Here is a 19,516-nt window from a genome sequence, read left to right on the forward strand (position 1 = left end):
ATAGTGCCACAATCCCTTATCTGTAATTCTGAAATCCAAAAAGCTCTGAAAATTGTAAGCAACAGATGGTAATTGATGACAAGATTGGTGTCAGACCATTTAGAGTCTTTACAACTCAGTGTGAATATTTTTTTGTTTTCCTACAGAAATAATAATGTGTTTGATCATGAAGTGCTGCTTCAGATCCCAAAGGAGTATTATATAATATACTCAACATGCAGTGAATTTGCTTTCTAAAATCTGAAAAGTTTAAAATTTTGAAAGATACCTAACCCCAAGGATTTCAGTAAGTAGTAAGGAAAAGAACGACTTTAACTGGTTCTTACTGGAATTAAACTAATGATCGTGGCTTCACATGCATCAGGTCCTAAGAATCAAGAAAAATGGCAGTAGCGTAAGTACAACTTCCTAAACAGGTTTAAGAAATAAAATAGAGGTGAGAATATTTCCCAAGTTGATTCTATGGAAAAGTCTAGCAGATTTAAGGAAAAACAAGTAAAGAAAAGTCATACCCATAAGTCTTAATCTCAAGGGATGTGGAAAATCAGCATCAATTTCTGTTCTTAGCAATTCTTTAGCAATAGCAAATATTTCTTCTGCAGTAGAAACAACAGATGAAACTGTAGATGCACGAGTTTTTACTTCAAAATTCACATTCTTTAGCTTAATGGTAACAGTTCTACCCTGTAACAAACAGAATACATTATTATATATGGCTCTTTAACTTCCATAAAAAAGTTATTTTACAGGATAGAAAAATTCAGAAAGGTCTCTTGTGTACACAGAGTACGGAAGTATAATCAATTATTTACAAAAAAACATGGTAATGTGGAGCTTTTGTAGGAGGAGGAGGAGTTGTTGCCCTACCCACTGTGCCTAAACAAAACAGTAATGAAAGACAGAAAAACACAATTTTGGCTTATGTTATAAAATAATGACTCAATCTATAATGGTCTAGGGGCTGATCATAGAGTTTTTGTATCCACACTCCCTTCCCTATGTTTGTCAACTGCATCATATAATAGTTTCTATATAAGAGAAATTTCTAGGAAGGAAGAACTCCAATGACACACTAGTTGACAGGTCTTATAACGACAAAACACTAAACTTACAATTTTAATTCTTTGGGGTTGAGATCATTCAATGTTAAAGATCAACATTCATTAAATAAAGACCCTAAAACAGTGCCTGATGTATATTAAACGGCAATAAATATTAACTATTACAATTACAAAATAAAAAACCATAATGAAAATTGTCATAAAGAATAACTGAAATTCATAAGTAATCTAAAAATCCCATTTTAGTCAGTAAATATTACTTCCCTCCCCAACTGACTTTTTATAAAAGACTTTTATATAAAGGGCAAAGTTAACTGATTACTTTTCTTTTTACTGAATCCTTTTTTGAGGTTAATTCAGTACCTAAAAAGATAGGGAAAAAAAATCTTTCTGAAGGGACCTCATTGAGAAGATCTTCTGGACAGCTCACACTTATTGTGTGCCTACTATATGCCAGATATTATGTTAAATTTACGTGTTAGAACTCCTTTACAGTTATTGCTTAATGGATACAGTTTCACTTTGGGATAATGAAAAAGTTCTGGAGATCAAAAGTGTTGATGGTTGTACAATCTGAATGTACTTAATGCCACTAAAATGTATACTTAGAAAGTTAAAACAGTAAATTTGGTTTTGTCTATTTTGCTACCTCCTGGAGGTTGTGAGAGTAGGTTAGGCTTATTGACTCACTTCCAAAGAATAGAGTATGGAAAGGGAAAAGTAGTAATTTCACAGCGGAGAAGCCTAGCAAACACTGCTTTAACCAAGTGAGGATGGTTAGTCTCACCTGTGATATCATGTGGCTATCATATACCTTGATGGGATGTGATGAGAAGGATACTTCATTTCTGTGGTATTCTTTCTAAAAACCTATAACCCTGGTCTAATCATAAGAAAATCATCAGACAAACCCAGATTGGAAGACATTTTGCAGTATACCTGGCTAGTATCCCTCAAGACTGTCAAGGTCATGAAAAACAAGGAAATACGGAGAAACTGTCACAGACTAGAGGAAACTGGGAAGATATGAAAACTAAATGCAATGTGGTTCCCTGGACTGAATCCTGGAACAAAGAGAAGAAGGACATGAATGGAAAAAAACAGGTAAAACAAAAATACTGTCTGGATTTAGTTAACAGAAATGTGTTAGTGTCAGTTTCTTAGTTTTGCAAATGTACTATGATAATATAAGATGTTAATAATGAGGGAAACTGGGTATACTGGAAATCTTGATAATATCCTTGTACTTATTCTATAAATCTGAATTGATTCTAAAATTAAAAGTTTATTTAAAAAATTTTTAAAAAAGAACTCTCTATATATTTAAGGTATAAAAGAGAAGGATTATAAGAAAGTATTCATCAGATATCCCTTTCTTTGTAATATCTTTTTATTGCTTTTGTATTATACCTTGTAATAACCCTACCTCTGTTTTGAGAATGTTGAAAAAATACTAAACATGGATTGTTGTGAGTGAAGATTATACAATACAAAGTTCAAAGCCTTCCAGGTTTTGTTCTCAATGTGTTAAGCAACCTGGATTAAGGCCTTGAAACAAAATGCCTATTCCAGAAGGTCACTGTCTACCTGACAATGACATTAAAGGATAATTGGAAAGGCATTTATAACAAGCACAGTTCTAGGGAAATCCTTCCCTATCCCTTATTCTTTACTGCCAATATAACTCTGATTTTGAACTTATTCAAATGTACTCCCAAGGTAATATAAACTTCTCTGGAATTATACTGGAATCACTCCAACCTCATAAGTTGCTTCTCATAAAATGACCTAATCATAGGCCTCAGATAAGGGTCAGAATTCAATTTGTCTCTATTGAAGACAAGAATTCTCTTTTCTGACACATCCCAATTTGTATTTAAATGCAAAATCTAACTCTTGGTTTAAGGTAGCTTTTTATTATTAAAAATTTAGAAAACTAAGAACACTGCATAAAAATGAAGTACCTTAAGTCCTTCTTTCTGCAGGTCTTGAGCAAGTTCACTGCAAAGTTCTTGGCACAAGCTGTACTGTTCTTCTGCTTTACTTATCTCACTGAATGTCCTAGAAAGGCAAGAATGATTTTGGTGCACAAAGTAAACTACAATTCAGTATACTTTAGAAATGATATAGTACATGTAAATGGCCTAGCATTAAGTTATATTTTCTACAGTACAAAGTTTTCAGATGAACTAAGATATGATTAAGTAAAAACATCCAAGATCTTCTTAAATAATGGGAGATTGTTTATAGCTAAACTGATTAGCAAAGGTGCATTTGCTCTCTACAATATGTTTTAAAAGATGATTAAAGTCACCAACATATAAGGATAATGCCCTCAAAACTTACAAAACATTAGGATACATATGTATACAGACTCTGCTACAGAGGATTATCTTAAGAAAGTACAAATGAGAACAACATTCCAATTACTGCATGTGTATTTTCTGTAAGCGAATTATCTTCAAGTAGATTTAAGGGGTTGGTTCGTGGCACCTACATAAAGTCATCTAATAGGCAACCGGAAATGGAGGGCTGGTAAGACTAAATGTAGAACTTGTGACTTCATCTGCACAAGGGTATTGAAAGGTCATATTAACATAAAGACACTAAAGAGAGAGTGGGGTAACCAGTAAAAAAGCCCGAGCAAACCCTGAATAGTCATTCAGTGAAAAGTGCCGCTTCTAACTATTCCCAGCTACCCAGTTCTCTTCCCTAGTGGCAACCAATATTGCCAGCTTCCTATTCATTATTTATTCCTCTAGAATACTGTATGTATATAAAAGCAAACAAGCAAACATTTCCCCTATATAAACAGTAGAATATTAGATACATTATTTACCACTTTGCTTTTCTCATTCATCCTGGTGAGAGTTCCCTATAAATAATTTCATTTATATATGGCAGCATAAATTCTAATTTAAAGATGTAAGATCATTTAACCAATCCTCTATTTGTAGAAACTTATTTCCAATCTTTTGCTATCACAAAAAAAAATTCAGTGCATAACCATGTATACATGTAAAATGACATGTGATTACACCAGTGGAATGTATGCCTAGAAAAAGAACTGTGGGATCAAAGTACATGTGTATCTGTGATCTTGATAGATACTGCCAAATTGCTTGCCCCCTGTGGTAGGCAAAATAATGGTCCCCAAAGATGTTCAAATCCTTATCTCTCAGAATCTAGTACTTTACATGGTGAAATGAACTTTACAGATGTGGTTAAATTAAGATGAGGTGATTATCCTGAATTATCCAGGTAGGTCCACTGTAATCTCAAGGGTCCTTGTAAGAAGAAGGCAGGAGGGTAAGAGTCAAAGAAAGACAAAATGTGAGAGTTGAAGATAGAGAATGGGGCCGTGAGCCAAAGAATGCAAGAAGCCTCTAGAAGCTTTTAGAAAGGAAATGGATTCTCCTCTGGGGCCTCTAGAAGGAATGCAACCCTGATGACACCTTAATTTTAGGACTGCTGACCTTCAGAATTGTAAGAGAATAAATCTGTGGTAATTAGTTATACCACCAATAAGAAACTAGTACACCCTCCTTTAGAGTTTAATAGCTTTTTCACTCCCATAGTCTTGCCAATAGAGTGTGCATCTTTGCCAACTTAATTAGTGAAAAATGCTATCTCAGAGAATTTTCAATCTGAATTTCTTAAATTATACGGAGACTGAGATTATTTTCACATGTTTATAAAGCCATTTGTACCATCTTTTCTGTTAACTAATTAGATCTTTGTTCACTTTTTTCTATTGGTTTGATGGCCCTTTCTTAAGAAATATTAATATTAGTTAATATTAATATTCTCGTACAGCAAGCAATGTTCTCAATAACAAAAGACAAAATAGAAGAAAAAATCATTAAATAGGACGATACTATCTCACTTTTGGATGCTTTTTTCCCCTCTTTTCCTTTGATTGCTTTTATGTAAATCACAGCCTAAAACAACAATTTTTATCAGTCATTTACTGAGTGTGTTGTCTTGTAAAAGTCATTCATCTTTTCTAGGGAACCCCCTTGCACTGTTGGTGGAAATGTAAATGGATACAGCCACTATGGAGAACCGTATGGAGGTTCCTTAAAAAACTAAAAATAGAATTAGCATATGACCCAGCAATCCCACTACTGGGCATATACCCAGAGAAAACCATAATTCAAAAAGACACATGCACCCCAATGTTCATTGCAGCACTATTTACAATAGCCAGGTCATGGAAGCAACCTAAATGCCCATCCACAAATGAATGGATAAAGAAGATGTGGTACATATATACAATGGAATATTACTCAGCCATAAAAAGGAATGAAATTGGGTCATTTGTAGAGATGTGGATGGACCTAGAGACTGTCACACAGAGTGAAGTCAGAAAGAGAAAAACAAATATCGTATATAAACACAAATATGTGGAATCTAGAAAAATGGTACAGATGAACTGGTTTGCAAGGCAGAAATAGAGAACAAATATGGACACCAAGGGGGAAAAGGGGTGGTGGTGGAGGTGGTGGGATGAACTGGGAGATTGGGATTGACATGTATACACTAATATGTGTCAAATAGATAACTAATAAGAACCTGCTGTATAAAACATAAATAAAATTTAAAAAAAAGTCATTCAGCTTTTCTGATCATGAATAATGTATGTGCAAAATGAACACAACCTTATACTAGGTCCGCGGTTCTTAAATGTCTTAGTGGAACTTTGGTTCTTTGAGGAGATAAGCGAGGGACTTTTCAAACAATGACATATTTCCCAAAACAATAAGGTTCCATCAAGATTTCATTTGACTTCAAACAAGATTGTAAACCACTGAACTAGATCACCTCTAAGCTCTTGTTCATCAGTATCTTACTATTTGATGTCTATGGTTATTCACCAATATTTGAAGAACTTCAGGAAGAATTTCCATCATCATTTCTTAAATTTCCCAAATAACTACTCAGTATAATTTTTCTTATAAATAAGCCTATAAATTAAGATTTAGAATCCTAAAATGCTTGGTTTTCACTGAATAGGAACAAAACCAACGTTTAAAAAAATAACTGCAGTTAAATTTTTTCCCATTGAGAGCACAGCAAGCAAAGATAATAAAGCATTGCACTGGAATATTTACTGTAGGAGTATCAACTGATGAAAATTGTTACTTGGTTTGCGAATAGATTTTTAAATTTCAGTGAAAATTTACTAAAAATTAGTTTAAAATAATACAAATTATGAATAATTAGCAACAAAACATTACCTCTCAACACTCATGCTTTTCCTCTCTCCATCCCTTGAAATTAAAAAAAAAAAGCTTTTATTTGCTTTCTCAAAGAAGACTGAGTTTCTTTTAGTCAACCAAGATGATTTTACATCAGTTACCCTTTAGAGATCTCAATGTTTTAGATTAAAAGTTATACATCATGCAACACAGTGAGTTTTTTAATCTAAAAATAAAACTATCACCAAAGAATATAGAAAGATATGCTAATATAATTACATGTGTGATGGATCAAGTCTATATCTATCAAAGACAACAAATTTGAAAACAGGATGATATTATAAATTGTTTCTATTAAAAGCCCAAATATAAAAAATCACAACTTACAAAAACCAACAGAAGGTAGTAGCATAATGGCTTGCAGTTATAAGATATAATTAAATTTTAAATAATTTAATATCCATTATCTAGTTTTTGGCCTAGTACATTAATAATAGCCTATTTATTATTCACTTATACCACTCTATAGAAGCTCAGTCAAAATTTGCCATACAGCAATAGGATGATGGTTGGGAATCTGAACCACCTAGTTTGGTTGGATTCTAGCTGCTCTGGTAGGAGCAGTTAAAACCAAAAAGCTGAAATGACATGTAGATTATTCATTTTCCTAATATTTCACAAACCAATTATGAATCAAGCACTGTTCTAGGCCTTGGAGATAACAGTAATGAACAAAACAGACCAAGTGCCTGCCTTTAAGAAACTTATATTTTAGGGACTTCCCTGGTGGCACTGTGGTTAAGACTCCGTGCTCCCAATGCAGGGGGCCTGGGTTCGATCGCTGGTCAGGGAACTAGATCCCACATGCGTGCCACAACTAAGAGTTCGCATGTCACAACTAAGGAGCCTGCAAGCCACAACAAAGGAGCCCGGCTGCCACAACTAAGACTCAGTGCAACCAAATAAGTAAATTAAATAAATGTTAAAAAAATAGTTATAAAGAAACATATCTTAGTGGAGGGAGACAAATAAACATAGCAGTAAATATGGAACAGGTTAGAAGGGGAGAAGTACTACAGATTAAAAAATAAAGCAAATTAAGGAAACAGAATGTTGATAGAAGGGAAGGGAAGTTTGCTATTTTATATGGTTAAAAATTACCTATGAATTTCACTTAAAAGCATTACCTGCATCTCTACCACAGGTTAATATGTGCTATATTATATTAAAAACTGTATTGTTTTCAAGCACTATGGAAATAAAAAGAGGATAATTTTTGGATTAAAGAAGAAAGTTTTATTTCTCATCACCTTCATGTACTGCATTATTTATAGTACTGTGATGTCTTTCTCTTATCTTTCATTATATCCACTCAAGATCAAAGTCAGCTACCTGGACTTAAAGAATGAGGAGCATGGAGAGATGAGAAAAATAATAGCACATGCCTTGCAATCTCTGTAAGATATAGCAGGTCTAATTGGTTAATCAAACTTATTTTACATGCCTCCTCAGTAATCTTCTTGTTTTCCTTTAGTTTAACTATATGAATATAAAAGAGTTATTTTGAGGGCAGGCTAACAAGATGATAACGAAATCGTAAAAATAGTGCCCAGTGTTAATTTTCATTCTTGTTTTTAGTGCCTTCTTTTCACCCACCCTAAACAGTGTACCCTTCTAGCTCTGGGATCCTTCTTTTTAAGACCTGGATGAAAGAGTGGCAGGGAGGAAACACAGGGCCTCTCCTCTAGCCGTTTCCTCTTCTCTTAGATCTTTGCATGGCTGGCCCCTTCAGGTCTCTGTCTCTGGAGAACCGCTGCCAACCCCATCTCTTACCCCACAAGTCAACATCTATGTGCCCCCACTCTGCCTTACTTTCTCCATTTGTTTATTTGGTTACTTTTTATTTCCCACACTATTCTGCAAACTCCATGAAGGCAGGACTTTGTCCTGTTTACTGCTATTATCCCCAGTGCCTAGAACAGTGCCTAACGCAAAGTACTCAGTACTGAATGAATGAATCATTTACAAATCTGGAAAAGAGAAGAAATACAGGTAGTTCATGAAGGCTTTCAAGGAATCGTTAAGTCTACTTGCTTTAAAGGGTGAGTTCTGCAGTATGAGCCATCTTTCTCACTCCCACAATCTGATCACCAATATTCTTACGTTCCGAACAAAGAACAAGGCAGGTACAGAAAAGAAAGCACCCATCATTCCTCTTATCCCTCTATCCAAATGCTGTAGCCAACAACCTAGGAGTGATTTTTTATTCCTCTTTTCCTTTTCTCTCACAACCAATCTTTTGACTCTAATTCAAAAATTATATTCTGAATTGAGCTAGCCTAAAAGAAATTTAAAACATGTTATCCCTGTAGTCTCTATCTCAATGGTGAAAACTGTTATTTCAGCAAATGCTAAAAAAAAGCAGAATAATTATAAATACAGATACCTTGCCAGCTGTGTGGAACCTAGACCCAGGGAAATATGAAGGAAATAATGCCAAGATGTTTCAGAGAAAAGGAGAGAAAGTAATGCCCTCTGTTGGTATAGTTCTGTACAAGTAATAATTCCAAGGGCCTTCAACATTTTCTCTGTAACTTTTCCTATTCCAGAAACCTAGAAAAGAATCAACTTATCATTAATACATTTTGAAATTAAGATAAGAAGTGATATTATAATCTCATCATATATTTTATAACTAATAAAAGGTATAAATAATGTGCCTAGTTTCAAAAGTCACACAAGAGAACGGCTTTAGTTACTTTTTGGCTATATTTCCTAAACTAGTGTTCCATGAAAATTAAAAATTTTAAATTCCATAGAATTTTTAAAAAGCATTTAAAAAAGAGTTCTGCGGTCATATAAACTTGGGGAATGGTAGGATAAACAACTTTTTATTCCCTTTTAATTTTGTAAAACTGAAGTATAGTTGACCTACATTATATTAGTTTCAGGTGTACAACACAGTGATTCAACATTTATATACGTTATGAATCAATTACCACAATAAGTCTAGTAATCATCTGTCACCATACAAAGTTATTATAATATTACTGACTATAGTCTCTATACTGTACATTACATCCCATGACTTTTTTTTTATGACTCCAAGTTTGTACCTCTTAATCTTCTTTACCTATTTTGCCCAACTCCACACCCCCTCCCCTCTGGAAACCACCAGTTTGTTCTCTGTAACAATCAGTCTGTTTCTAGGATAAACAAACTTTAAATGAACTTTTTTACTGTAAGAATTATGAATCTTCAATAAATTAATATCTCTTGTGACCCACCAAGGGTGGTACATTCCAAAGTTCTTTGACCCCAGAACGTTTTTTAACAGAACACCCATTCATACCTTAAAAATACATTGGAAAACACTGCTTTATAGCTATATCTTATATATACTAAGCTATTCAGTAGTCATTATACATTATATATTTTGATATAGACTTTCTTCTGAGAGTTGAAAATGTTTATTTAGATTCACTAATACACATTATGCTGAGTCAGGAAAGCAAGCCCTAGAACATCAAATAGTGTATAGTACAATTATTATTTTTAAAAAAGCATATATATACAGAATCTAGAAGCTGTAAAAAATAATAAAATATACCCTTTCTATAATCCCTGAGGAATCATTTTACCATTTTAAAGATGGTAAAGTATTTGGGTTTTTTTTTTTCTGGTCAAAAACAATTAAAATTCTAAATCTTTTCAACAAACTTTTCAACAGACAAGCTTCCTAAACCTCACTTTTAGGATTTCATAGAAAGATTTCTTCAAGTCCTAATTAAATCATCCATTATCATTCTTGCTTGTTAGCTATCATTTTAAAAAGTTTCTGAAAGAATGATTACTATCATCCTAAATAGTATTTCTTCAGAACACCGAGTATATATATAGATGACAAATTTTGCATAAAATTTCACCTTTCTAATGGGTAAGTCCTTGATGAAGTCCATCACAGCTTGTCTATTAGGGAGAATTTGGTATTGTCCATTTGGTTTATTCTTATCACTGCATACTTTCGCTAACATTGTATTTGGTGCGATGCCTTAAAAGAAGAACACTCTGATGACTCAAAGAACATGATATGTATGATTTTAAAATACGTGATAACAACACAGAAAAAAAATTAAATGCAAAAATCTGAAATGTGGAATGCTACTTTAAAAATAACATTTGATTACTATCTATCTCCCCAGGGCTTGCTATAGTTTTAGGAAAAGGAATTGTATAAGTTATTGTGGCAGCAGAAATGAGGAATATTTAAATCTCCATGGTATTTTAAAGTCTAAGAGTAATTTCTGAGTTTAAGTGATATTATTAGTTTACTTACTATATTTAGTAGGAATACAGGGCTGTCTTACAGAAAAGATGGAGAATATAATTTAGGATGGATGTTTACTCTTTGAAAAGGTCTCCTGTATAGATTATCCACATAACGAAAAAAAAAAAATCAAAGATTCTGTTTCCAGTATGTTTAAAACAATGATAATGAAATGCGTGTATCCTTTTTATGCTACTCACAAAGCAAATTACCCCTTTTCAGAGAGGTGTTTTATAATTTCTAGGTGTCTTAATGATTAAGATAACTTGAAATAGGTATATTCAACTATGATCATCAAATAGTTCAATTTTTATACACATTTTTCTAAAATTTATTACTTATTTTCAGGCTTTGGCATAGGAAGAAAAGACTAACCCAATCATAATATGGCTTTCTTAAGATAATCTAGGGTCCTCATGAATATCAGTTTCTATGCTAAGACACAGTGATACCCTCATGAGTTATTGGCATATGTAAAGCTGTTTTTCCCTTCACCAGATGATCCTAGATTGCTATGTTGCTAGTTGGTGTTTTTTCCTGTCTAATCCATATTTTGTGTGGACATCTGTGGTCTCTCTTGCACTGTAAGTCTTCAAAGGGAAAACAAAGTATTATGTCCCAAACCAATTAAAATATATTTTGTGTTTCAAAAAAGATCGCTACATGAGCTTTATGATAAGTTTTTGCTTTGGACACATGGGTTTTTGTGCTTAATTCCAATTTACCTATAGGTTCACAGTATTCTGAATAGGTATATTGTCAGAAGTTAATAAAAAAACAGCTAAGTAAAATGTCATTCTACACTTTATAGTGAGAAACTACTAATATTACACTATGTTAGCTAGTCTGAAAATTATAACTATTGGAACCATCAATATCCTTTTAAGTACCTGCACTGGCTGTCAGTGTAGTTTTTTGCTCGATTCTGAAACGAATTTCCTTTACCACTTCCTCAGCTGATGTTCCAAAAACAATTGAGTTTTGGAGTATTTGAAGATTATTCAGTTCTTCAAAGTTCACTTGGAAAGGATTTCCTGGGGACTGCAAATCAGGAGGACTATCTTCAAAAAGTAGAGGAGAGATGGATCGTTCCTGCTCACGCAGTTTATTAACTTCCCTTCCTGGTTTATCTAAATTATAAACAGCAACAGTAATTCATCTTCATTTTAAAAAGTACATACTTCATAAATTAGGTTTCCCTACAGTCTTTCTAAAGACAAAACAAATCTAGTTTAGTTTGCTTTCTAAGAACCAAGGTCAGAAATGTTAGCATTTATATTTTTAACTGTTTACCAAAGAAAACACTGATTCTAAGTTTTTCTTAAAAGAAATATTATCCATTTCCATTGTATACATTTTAAAACGAAATATCTTATGTAAATCTCACTAATTTTTGTACTGAAATTAATTGAAACCCAGAATTGGAATTAGATTCACAGTACTTTTTTCTCAAAAAGATGAAAGGTTTTTTTCCTTTACTCATCTCTAGAGGAAAAGAAGAACCTTCTTAAATTAGAATTTAGGAATAAGGAAAAAGGTGTTAAGCAACATAGAGCAATTATGCCTGAAAGATAAATTTTGCTTTTGGAGGGGGAAAAAAGCCTAAAAAATTTTTTCATTCATGGAAGAACTTTTCAAATGTTAAATAATCTGAATTTTCTTCTTTCAAATGCTGATTTTAATTTTGACTTGTTTGTTTATAAAGTATCACTTTTACTAAGAGCACATCTGAAATCAATAGAAATTACTTCTGGAAGTTATATTTCTTTAAATATATAAATTCTTAAGGTCTAATCAGATTAACAATGGTCCAAGTTTAAGAGCGAGAAGCCTTCGTTATTATCAAAAGGCAGTAAACTAATATTAATATTAAAAAGTAAAGTAAAAAAACTAATCTGGTTATTATCTCATTTTAGTTGCATTTTTCATAAATGAACTGTGAAATACACTTAAATCTATACAGATACTAAAAATGTCCTTATGAACAAATCCATTGAAGACTTTACTTTCCGGGCTTAATGGAGGAGAAATCAGTTGAAGTGTAAAATTGATAGAAACTAAGATTAACAACAGAGCTTTCTCATCCACTTCATAATTTTATTACATATAAATGTTTTCCAAATTAAGGTAAATACAGATGCAAAAATTAAATTTCTAGTTTCAAGACACATATACTTAAAAAATGAAGATGGCCTTTTCAAGAGATTTTATAAAGATAATATAAATAAAATGACAGACACCTAATTAGTTTCAAATTTTTAAGTATGTAATATGAATTAAGTTACAGACAGGTATTTTCCAAATCTGAATTCCCAGGCCATATACAAAACAAGCCTTATTTTCAAACTTACACTAGCCGTTATTTATGTACTTTAGTTCCTTTCATTTTCCATTATCTGGTTTTAAAATGCAGAGCAATTCAGGGGGATTAAGACTAAGGCACAGCTGAAATGGTATTTACCTGGACCCTCTTTTTCCCAACTAGATGTGTGAAAGTCAAGGTAAAGAGCTACGGAAAACCTGCAGGCCACGTAAGGCATGTTCACAACCTCCTTCTGCAGTTCCTTATGCCATGTTTTGTACCTCATGCTTCTATCACACTGCCCTCAGGTGAGTCACTGATAGCAGGACACTACAGCAGAAAGCAAAGCATGCTGTTTTCAGGTTCATTGTTTAGAGCCGCTGCTGAATGGTGTAGTTATCGTTTCAATCTGTCTACTTCTCTGCGAGGCCTGGCTATGCAACCAACCGCTGAAGTGGTTTCTTATTTGCTTTCTGAAAGAAATATCTTTATAAGCCTCATAACTGAGGTGATCAGCATATAAAAGTAAGGTTTCTTATAATTTGAAACAGTAGGATTAAGATCCCATCTGGATGGCAAGTGCTAAAAAGTATACGGTACAGTATTTTAGTTTTTTACATTGCCTGGCACCATCTAGATTTATGAGAGAATAAACATAAAATAATAATTATTATTATTTTATTTCTTTACAGACTGTGCCTTTTAGAAAAGGGGCAAACAGCAGAAAAATCCCTTGGACTTTAGAGGAAGGTATATCAACCACCTGCCACGACTCCAACTCACTGTTGACAGCTATTCTGGGCATAATGTGAAATCAGACATGCCTGAAAGTCCAGTCGACAGGGACTTATATATGAAAAAAAAAAAGTTAAACTATTTAAATTGCTTAAGAATATGAAATACATGAAGAGGAAAGTACGTAAATAAATATGTTAAAAGCAACGATATTAAAAATTCACATCCTCATAATAAGTGTGGACATATAGTAAATGAAAAGAACATTAGTAGAGAATGAAAACATTTACCTTAGTCCCAATATAATTTTTTTATAACATATTGTGAAAGTAGTTATTATAGGACACCCTCAGGGGATGCTCTGACATAACTATTTAATGGCTCCCCTCCTTTCTCCTGTGAAAAGTAAGGAACTAACAAAGTAAGATTTTAAGCAAAGTGACATTAGACTTTGTGTGTCACTTCCTCAAACAATAAAGTTATACTAAGAGCAAAAAACCTTTTGCTCCAAGCCCCTGTGTCCAGAAATTATGTTTGTTTATTGTTTAATGTTTCTCTTAAAGAGAGAGACCTACTCCATTAGAGCTCTAAGTAAGGTAATAAAATTATGATTCAATGTCCATACTAAATTTGCTCCAAAGATGTGAGCCCCAAACAATGGTAAAGTTAGAATTTTATGGCATTGAGGATCTACCATTTTTGCTTCAGGGAAAGTTACAAAGAGCTTCCCCACCGCAGCCTGTCCCCTCTGAAGCAGTTAATGAGTTGTACACATGAAACATGGCTATGGGTTTTGAGCAAACCCTCTATTTCTACCTTTTCATCCAGGTGAACTTTGCTCAGGGGTCCAGGGCAGTGCTGGCATTTGAAGTAATCACACCTCTGACAGAGGACTGAAAGCAGTACATGTATTATCTGCATGATTTTTGGCATTGTTTTGGGTAGGTAATAAGGGGCTCATTTGAAAAAAACCTTGGGGTCATAAACTTGTTTCATTATATATAAAAAGAATCAAAATAAGATCTAAGGCCAAGAAGGGAGTTGGGGAGTCATTAATTTCGGCAAGGTTAAGAACAGCAATCACTGTATAAACAGATTATAGAAAATTTGGGAAATAAAGAAAAAAAACCCACCCAATATTTTGATATGTTCAAGGCTAATTAAAAAAGAATCTATTTTCTATTAACAGCTACATAAAAAGGCCACTATAAACAAAGAACCTCCTCAGATTCAAGGCAATCCAACCCCTGGTTAGTTATATCTTACGGAAAAAACTGCTATGAAATTACTTTGTTTAGGGACTCTGCACACTCTTAAAGTCTAGAGATTTAACAATCTCATTTGATTTAAAAGTGGCATTCCACACATTTATCTCAGAAAACCCACTTGGTTGTGCCGTGCAGCTTGTGGGATCTTAGTTCCCCAACCAGGGATCAAATCCGTGCCCCCTGCAGTGGAAAGCGTGGAGTCCTAACCACTGGACCACCAGGGAATTCCCTGATTTTTAATTTTTAATACTTTTTCATAATAAAGCTATATTTAGTCCTGCACCTATGCATCCTAATGAGTTAACTGGTTAATTCAAAGGATTTTTTGTTTGTTTTTAGTCTGAGCATTCTAATAAATTGCTTACCATTTTCTAGAGAGTTCCCTGTTTTGATGAAATACTTCCTTTTGTCCTCAGGCCAATTTTGTCTTTCCTCTAAATGCTTTGTTATATTCACGTAGGCTTCATCAAGACTCATGGCCATAAAATTGGGATCATAATCAGCAAGTATTTCCTTAACCTTCGAAAGGAACAAAATGGTTTAATTTTGCTGCCAAAGTAAAACGTGCCACATACAGCTGATAAGAAACATTAATATTCTTACTTTGCAACTATAGTAAGGATTCTATAATCAATAGCTCATGGATTTAGAGAATAAATAATTTACTGCTAGGACAAGTTTGTCCAAATTCTCTTTTGTATTAAAGTAGATCACAAAGGCAGAAGACCATGAAATAGCTTCATTTGATTCAATCTCTATTTAGCCACCTATATCTATATATAATAAGTGATTCAAATAAACAACAACATCATTCTGATAGGCCCAGAAAAAATGGTGAAGCAACATAATTTTAGGTGGCAAGTCAAAAGCGGAAGTGGGAACAATAGGATCCTGCTCTCCTTTACCTTTTACTATTGTTTTTGTTCTTCTTTTTCTTAGGTAAGAAGTGGATTTATTTATTTATTTAGTTATTTTTAAATTTTATTTACTTATTTATTTATTTTTGGACTGCGTTGGGTCTTCGTTGCTGGGCGCGGGCTTTCTCCAGTCGTGGTGAGCGGGGGCTACTCTTCGTTGTGGTGTGCAGGCTTCTCATTGCGGTGGCTTCTCTTCTTGCAGAGCACGGGCTCTAGGCTTGCAGGCTTCAGTAGCTGTGGCGCATGGGCTCAACAGTTGTGGCTCGTTGGGTCTAGAGCACAGGCTCAGTAGTTGTGGCTCATGGGCTTAGTTGCTCCGCAGCACGTGGGATCTTCCCAGACCAGGGATTGAACCCACGTCCCCTGCACTGGCAGGCAGATTCTTAACCACTGCGCCACTAGGGAAGTCCCCAAGTCAACTTGTTTAGAGAGAGACACACTCCACAGCCAGAGCGCGGGCCATTTCAGAAGGTGAGAGTGGCCTTGGGAGAAACACACTCCACGGACAGAGTGTGGGTCATTTCAGAAGGTGAGAAACGCCTGTTTTTGTTCATTTTAAAAAGGAATACTCTTACATGAAGGTATTATGTTGCTTTAGAAAGTAGTTCTACTCCAATTAATTATAATATGTCCATAAAACTCCACTCAGTACACACACTAATGCATGTATCCATTCAGAAAACAAAAATCAGGATTTAGAATGGAAAAGATGACAAAATCTGTAGTGTAAGTCTGTGTCTATATTAAATGATGGGGGAAAAGTCTGGAGTTGCATCTTGGGATAAAAGAAATATGTAAAGAGATCAGAATCTCTGCATGATTCCAGAAATGCCTTTTATATAAGATAGTTTTATTATATGAAAGTTTTTTTTAACCACTTAAGTATTAGCTGAAGTTAGAGGAACTGGTTGCCAAAATAATATGTATATTAGAAAAACATACTTGCTGAATTATGTTATGTTTCACCTAGTGTTTAAAAGCTGTCTGCCTTATCATGAGAAAAATTTTTTTTGATGCTTTATAAAAAGAAAGCATTTTAGCTTAATATAATTATGAACAGCTGAGTCAAAGGTAATTTTAGAAAATGGTGGCATAAAACTTGGCCAAGCTTTACTCAGAGAGTACCTTAATTAGCTTTGTTCTTGTAGAAGAAACCAATTCTACAATGTGCTCAAATGGAATCTTTCTAGTGAAAATGAAACTCTGGAACGTCTGTAGTTGGCAGCCAACTAAGATTATTCTGAATGAGAAGTACTCTCTGGAGACAATGAACACTCACTAACTTCCTTTACACAGGATACTGCTTTAAGAACAAAAATAGACAGACTCCAGTAAAAATCAAGCACTTAGGCTTGGAGAGCAGTTAAAGCTATTCCATTCTTTTTGGATAAAACGAAAATGGCTTTTTCTTACACGTTTAAACCAAGCCATAAATATTAATGCATTTATAATCAGTGAATTTGCACTGTAGTTCATTTACAGATAAGAATCCATTTGTCATCTGCAAATAAACTAGTTAGATCCTGATTGAATTTGAAGAAAGATTTCTCCATCTTATGTAAATAACTAAAGAGAACTAAAAGCAATTTAGTTCTCATTGTTGTACTGTCAGAAGTTTTACTGAGTTAAAGTAGAAGTTAAAAAAATTCTTACAAAGTCTTTGGAGGATTTTCAAACTTATTAAAAGCTTATAATATTTATGGTTGGCATTTTATCTCTACTTAAGAATACAGTAAAACAGATAAGCAGTAACCTGTGTGAACCTGCTTCCCCTTCCCCACCACCTCTGCAGATGTAGGCACAAAAGCACTTGCTTCCACAGGCTGTTTTTCAAAGAATTTTTTAAAACTTAAAAAAAACTGGGAGTGGAGTATCATTTTGATTTGGGGGAGGTTTCACTGCTAGGGGAAATGAGGTGGAATACAAATAAGAAGAGTGAATCTAAAGACAATTTACGAGACTAAATGGTAGTAAGTGGGAGGCCAGAGTTTTTAAGTGTTTCAATTCAGACAGCAGGCTTTAACACACTGCATTGTGCCACAGTAGTCTAAAAATGTTTGAGGTCGTATACTAAAATTTCAATTTATGACTGAAGTTTTAGCAGTGCCATGATAGTCCAGTTGTTACCACAATTAGAGAAAAGGGCAGTTTTTCATATATGACAGTTTAGGCAATTTTAGTGAATCATCAAATCTTTATTTTTCAGAGAACCTTTTCAAAGCAATAGATTATTCCCCTTTTTCTTTGATTACACCCTCTGGATATTAAATGCTCATAAGCACCTTCCCTAGATTATGGGGTAAGGAGAGCAGCTAATCAAAATAAGTTAATTTTGTTACTGTTAAAAACATTGATAAAAAATTTATTCAGAAAAGAGCTTGGAATTAATGACTTGGAATTAATTCTGTAGATTATAAATATAAGGTGATTCTAGAAGAAAATGTACATTGCACATTAACAGAAAAATAGCTAAAGTTAATTTAGGTTATAATTAAGGCAATTCAGAGTTTTCTGGGGAGATAAGAGTTTTCTATGCAGACAGAAAAACACATGGAAAAGCAAAGAACTGGGAAATAGAAGAGTGTATTCTGGACACACATGCAGCTCAGTATTTGACATATAAGCTGAGGAAGTGGTAGAAGGGAGACTTAAAGGGATAAGCTAAGGCTAAATTCTGATGTGCTACAGCATTTGGACTTGACTCTGTAGATGACAGGAAATCAGCAGAAGGCTATAAGTAGGGGTGAGACATCAGACTTACCTCTCTACTCACAGCTCGGTATTTGTCAAAGTTTGGGGGCACTATAATAAGTTGTGGGCAGAGTCTTTTTGCAATGAATCCTGGCATGGCTGCACGAACACCAAATCTCCTTGCGTGGTAATTCGAAGTAGTCTGAAAGAAAATGGACCACATGGGGAAAAATATTCAAACCTAAATGGACATATTGATCCATGCTTTCAAAAGAAACATTACTGATGTGCATTTTCAATTCAAGGACATTTCTTTTATAGGCCACTGTCTCAAATCAAGCTTTGATTTTATCCTGTTATGGTATAACACCATGACCCTCTCCCACTGCTGTACCATATTTATAACGTGACGTGAGGTAATAAGCAAGACTGTGCTAATAAAAAGGTTCTCTTACATTTCCAGTAACTAAACTTCATTGGATTTAATGCATACCTGTAATATAGTATATATAAAAGTTTAGATGATAGTGGGTGATGTTACATTAAAGTAATAACATAGTAGTAGTCAAGTAATAGTTATAAAGCAATATAGTACAAATAGTATAGAAGTTACAAAAAGTAATAGTATGCAAAGTAATGGTATAGTATAATATTATGGATTTGGAATTTTGTAAATTTTTGATCTAGAAAAAAAACAAAACAAAGTTCTAATATATGGTCAGTTAAATCAAGTCTCAAACATGAAGTGATTAAAGCATAAAAGAACTTTAAAAATTAAGCTTTATTTCTTAATGCTTGAATATCTTTTTTGGTGAAAACATTTTGACTACGAGATGGTACTAAACAATTATGAGAGTGTTGCAGCAAAAATAGAAATGAGACTTTTGTTTTCTGATAAACAAGGAAAATAAGGAATCAATGAATAGGCTGGGGAAACAGGACTGAAAGAGTTAAGCAATCTTGGTTATTCTTTTTTTTTTTTTTTTTTAACATCTTTATTGGAGTATAATTGCT

At 33.7% G+C, this 19,516-nt stretch overlaps 1 protein-coding gene across 3 annotated transcripts in view; it reads right to left on the reverse strand.

Moving 5' to 3' along the window:
* POLK (DNA polymerase kappa) overlaps positions 1-19,516 on the reverse strand; it is a 66,278-nt gene that overhangs the window by 4,554 nt on the left and 42,208 nt on the right. For all 3 annotated transcript variants that reach the window (XM_027100807.1, XM_027100806.1, XM_027100805.1), the window contains 8 exons: positions 18,573-18,704; positions 15,260-15,413; positions 11,480-11,719; positions 10,189-10,313; positions 8,709-8,875; positions 6,302-6,334; positions 3,026-3,122; positions 513-684 (listed from right to left, as the gene is read on the reverse strand). In XM_027100807.1, the coding sequence (XP_026956608.1) occupies positions 513-684; positions 3,026-3,122; positions 6,302-6,334; positions 8,709-8,875; positions 10,189-10,313; positions 11,480-11,719; positions 15,260-15,413; positions 18,573-18,704 (1,120 nt within the window). The remainder of the gene's footprint in view (positions 1-512; positions 685-3,025; positions 3,123-6,301; positions 6,335-8,708; positions 8,876-10,188; positions 10,314-11,479; positions 11,720-15,259; positions 15,414-18,572; positions 18,705-19,516) is intronic.

Source organism: Aethalodelphis obliquidens, unplaced genomic scaffold (genome assembly GCF_003676395.1).
Source record: "Aethalodelphis obliquidens isolate GAN/ISIS:26980383/991018 unplaced genomic scaffold, ASM367639v1 scaffold4, whole genome shotgun sequence".
Classification (NCBI taxonomy): Eukaryota; Metazoa; Chordata; class Mammalia; order Artiodactyla; family Delphinidae; genus Aethalodelphis; species Aethalodelphis obliquidens.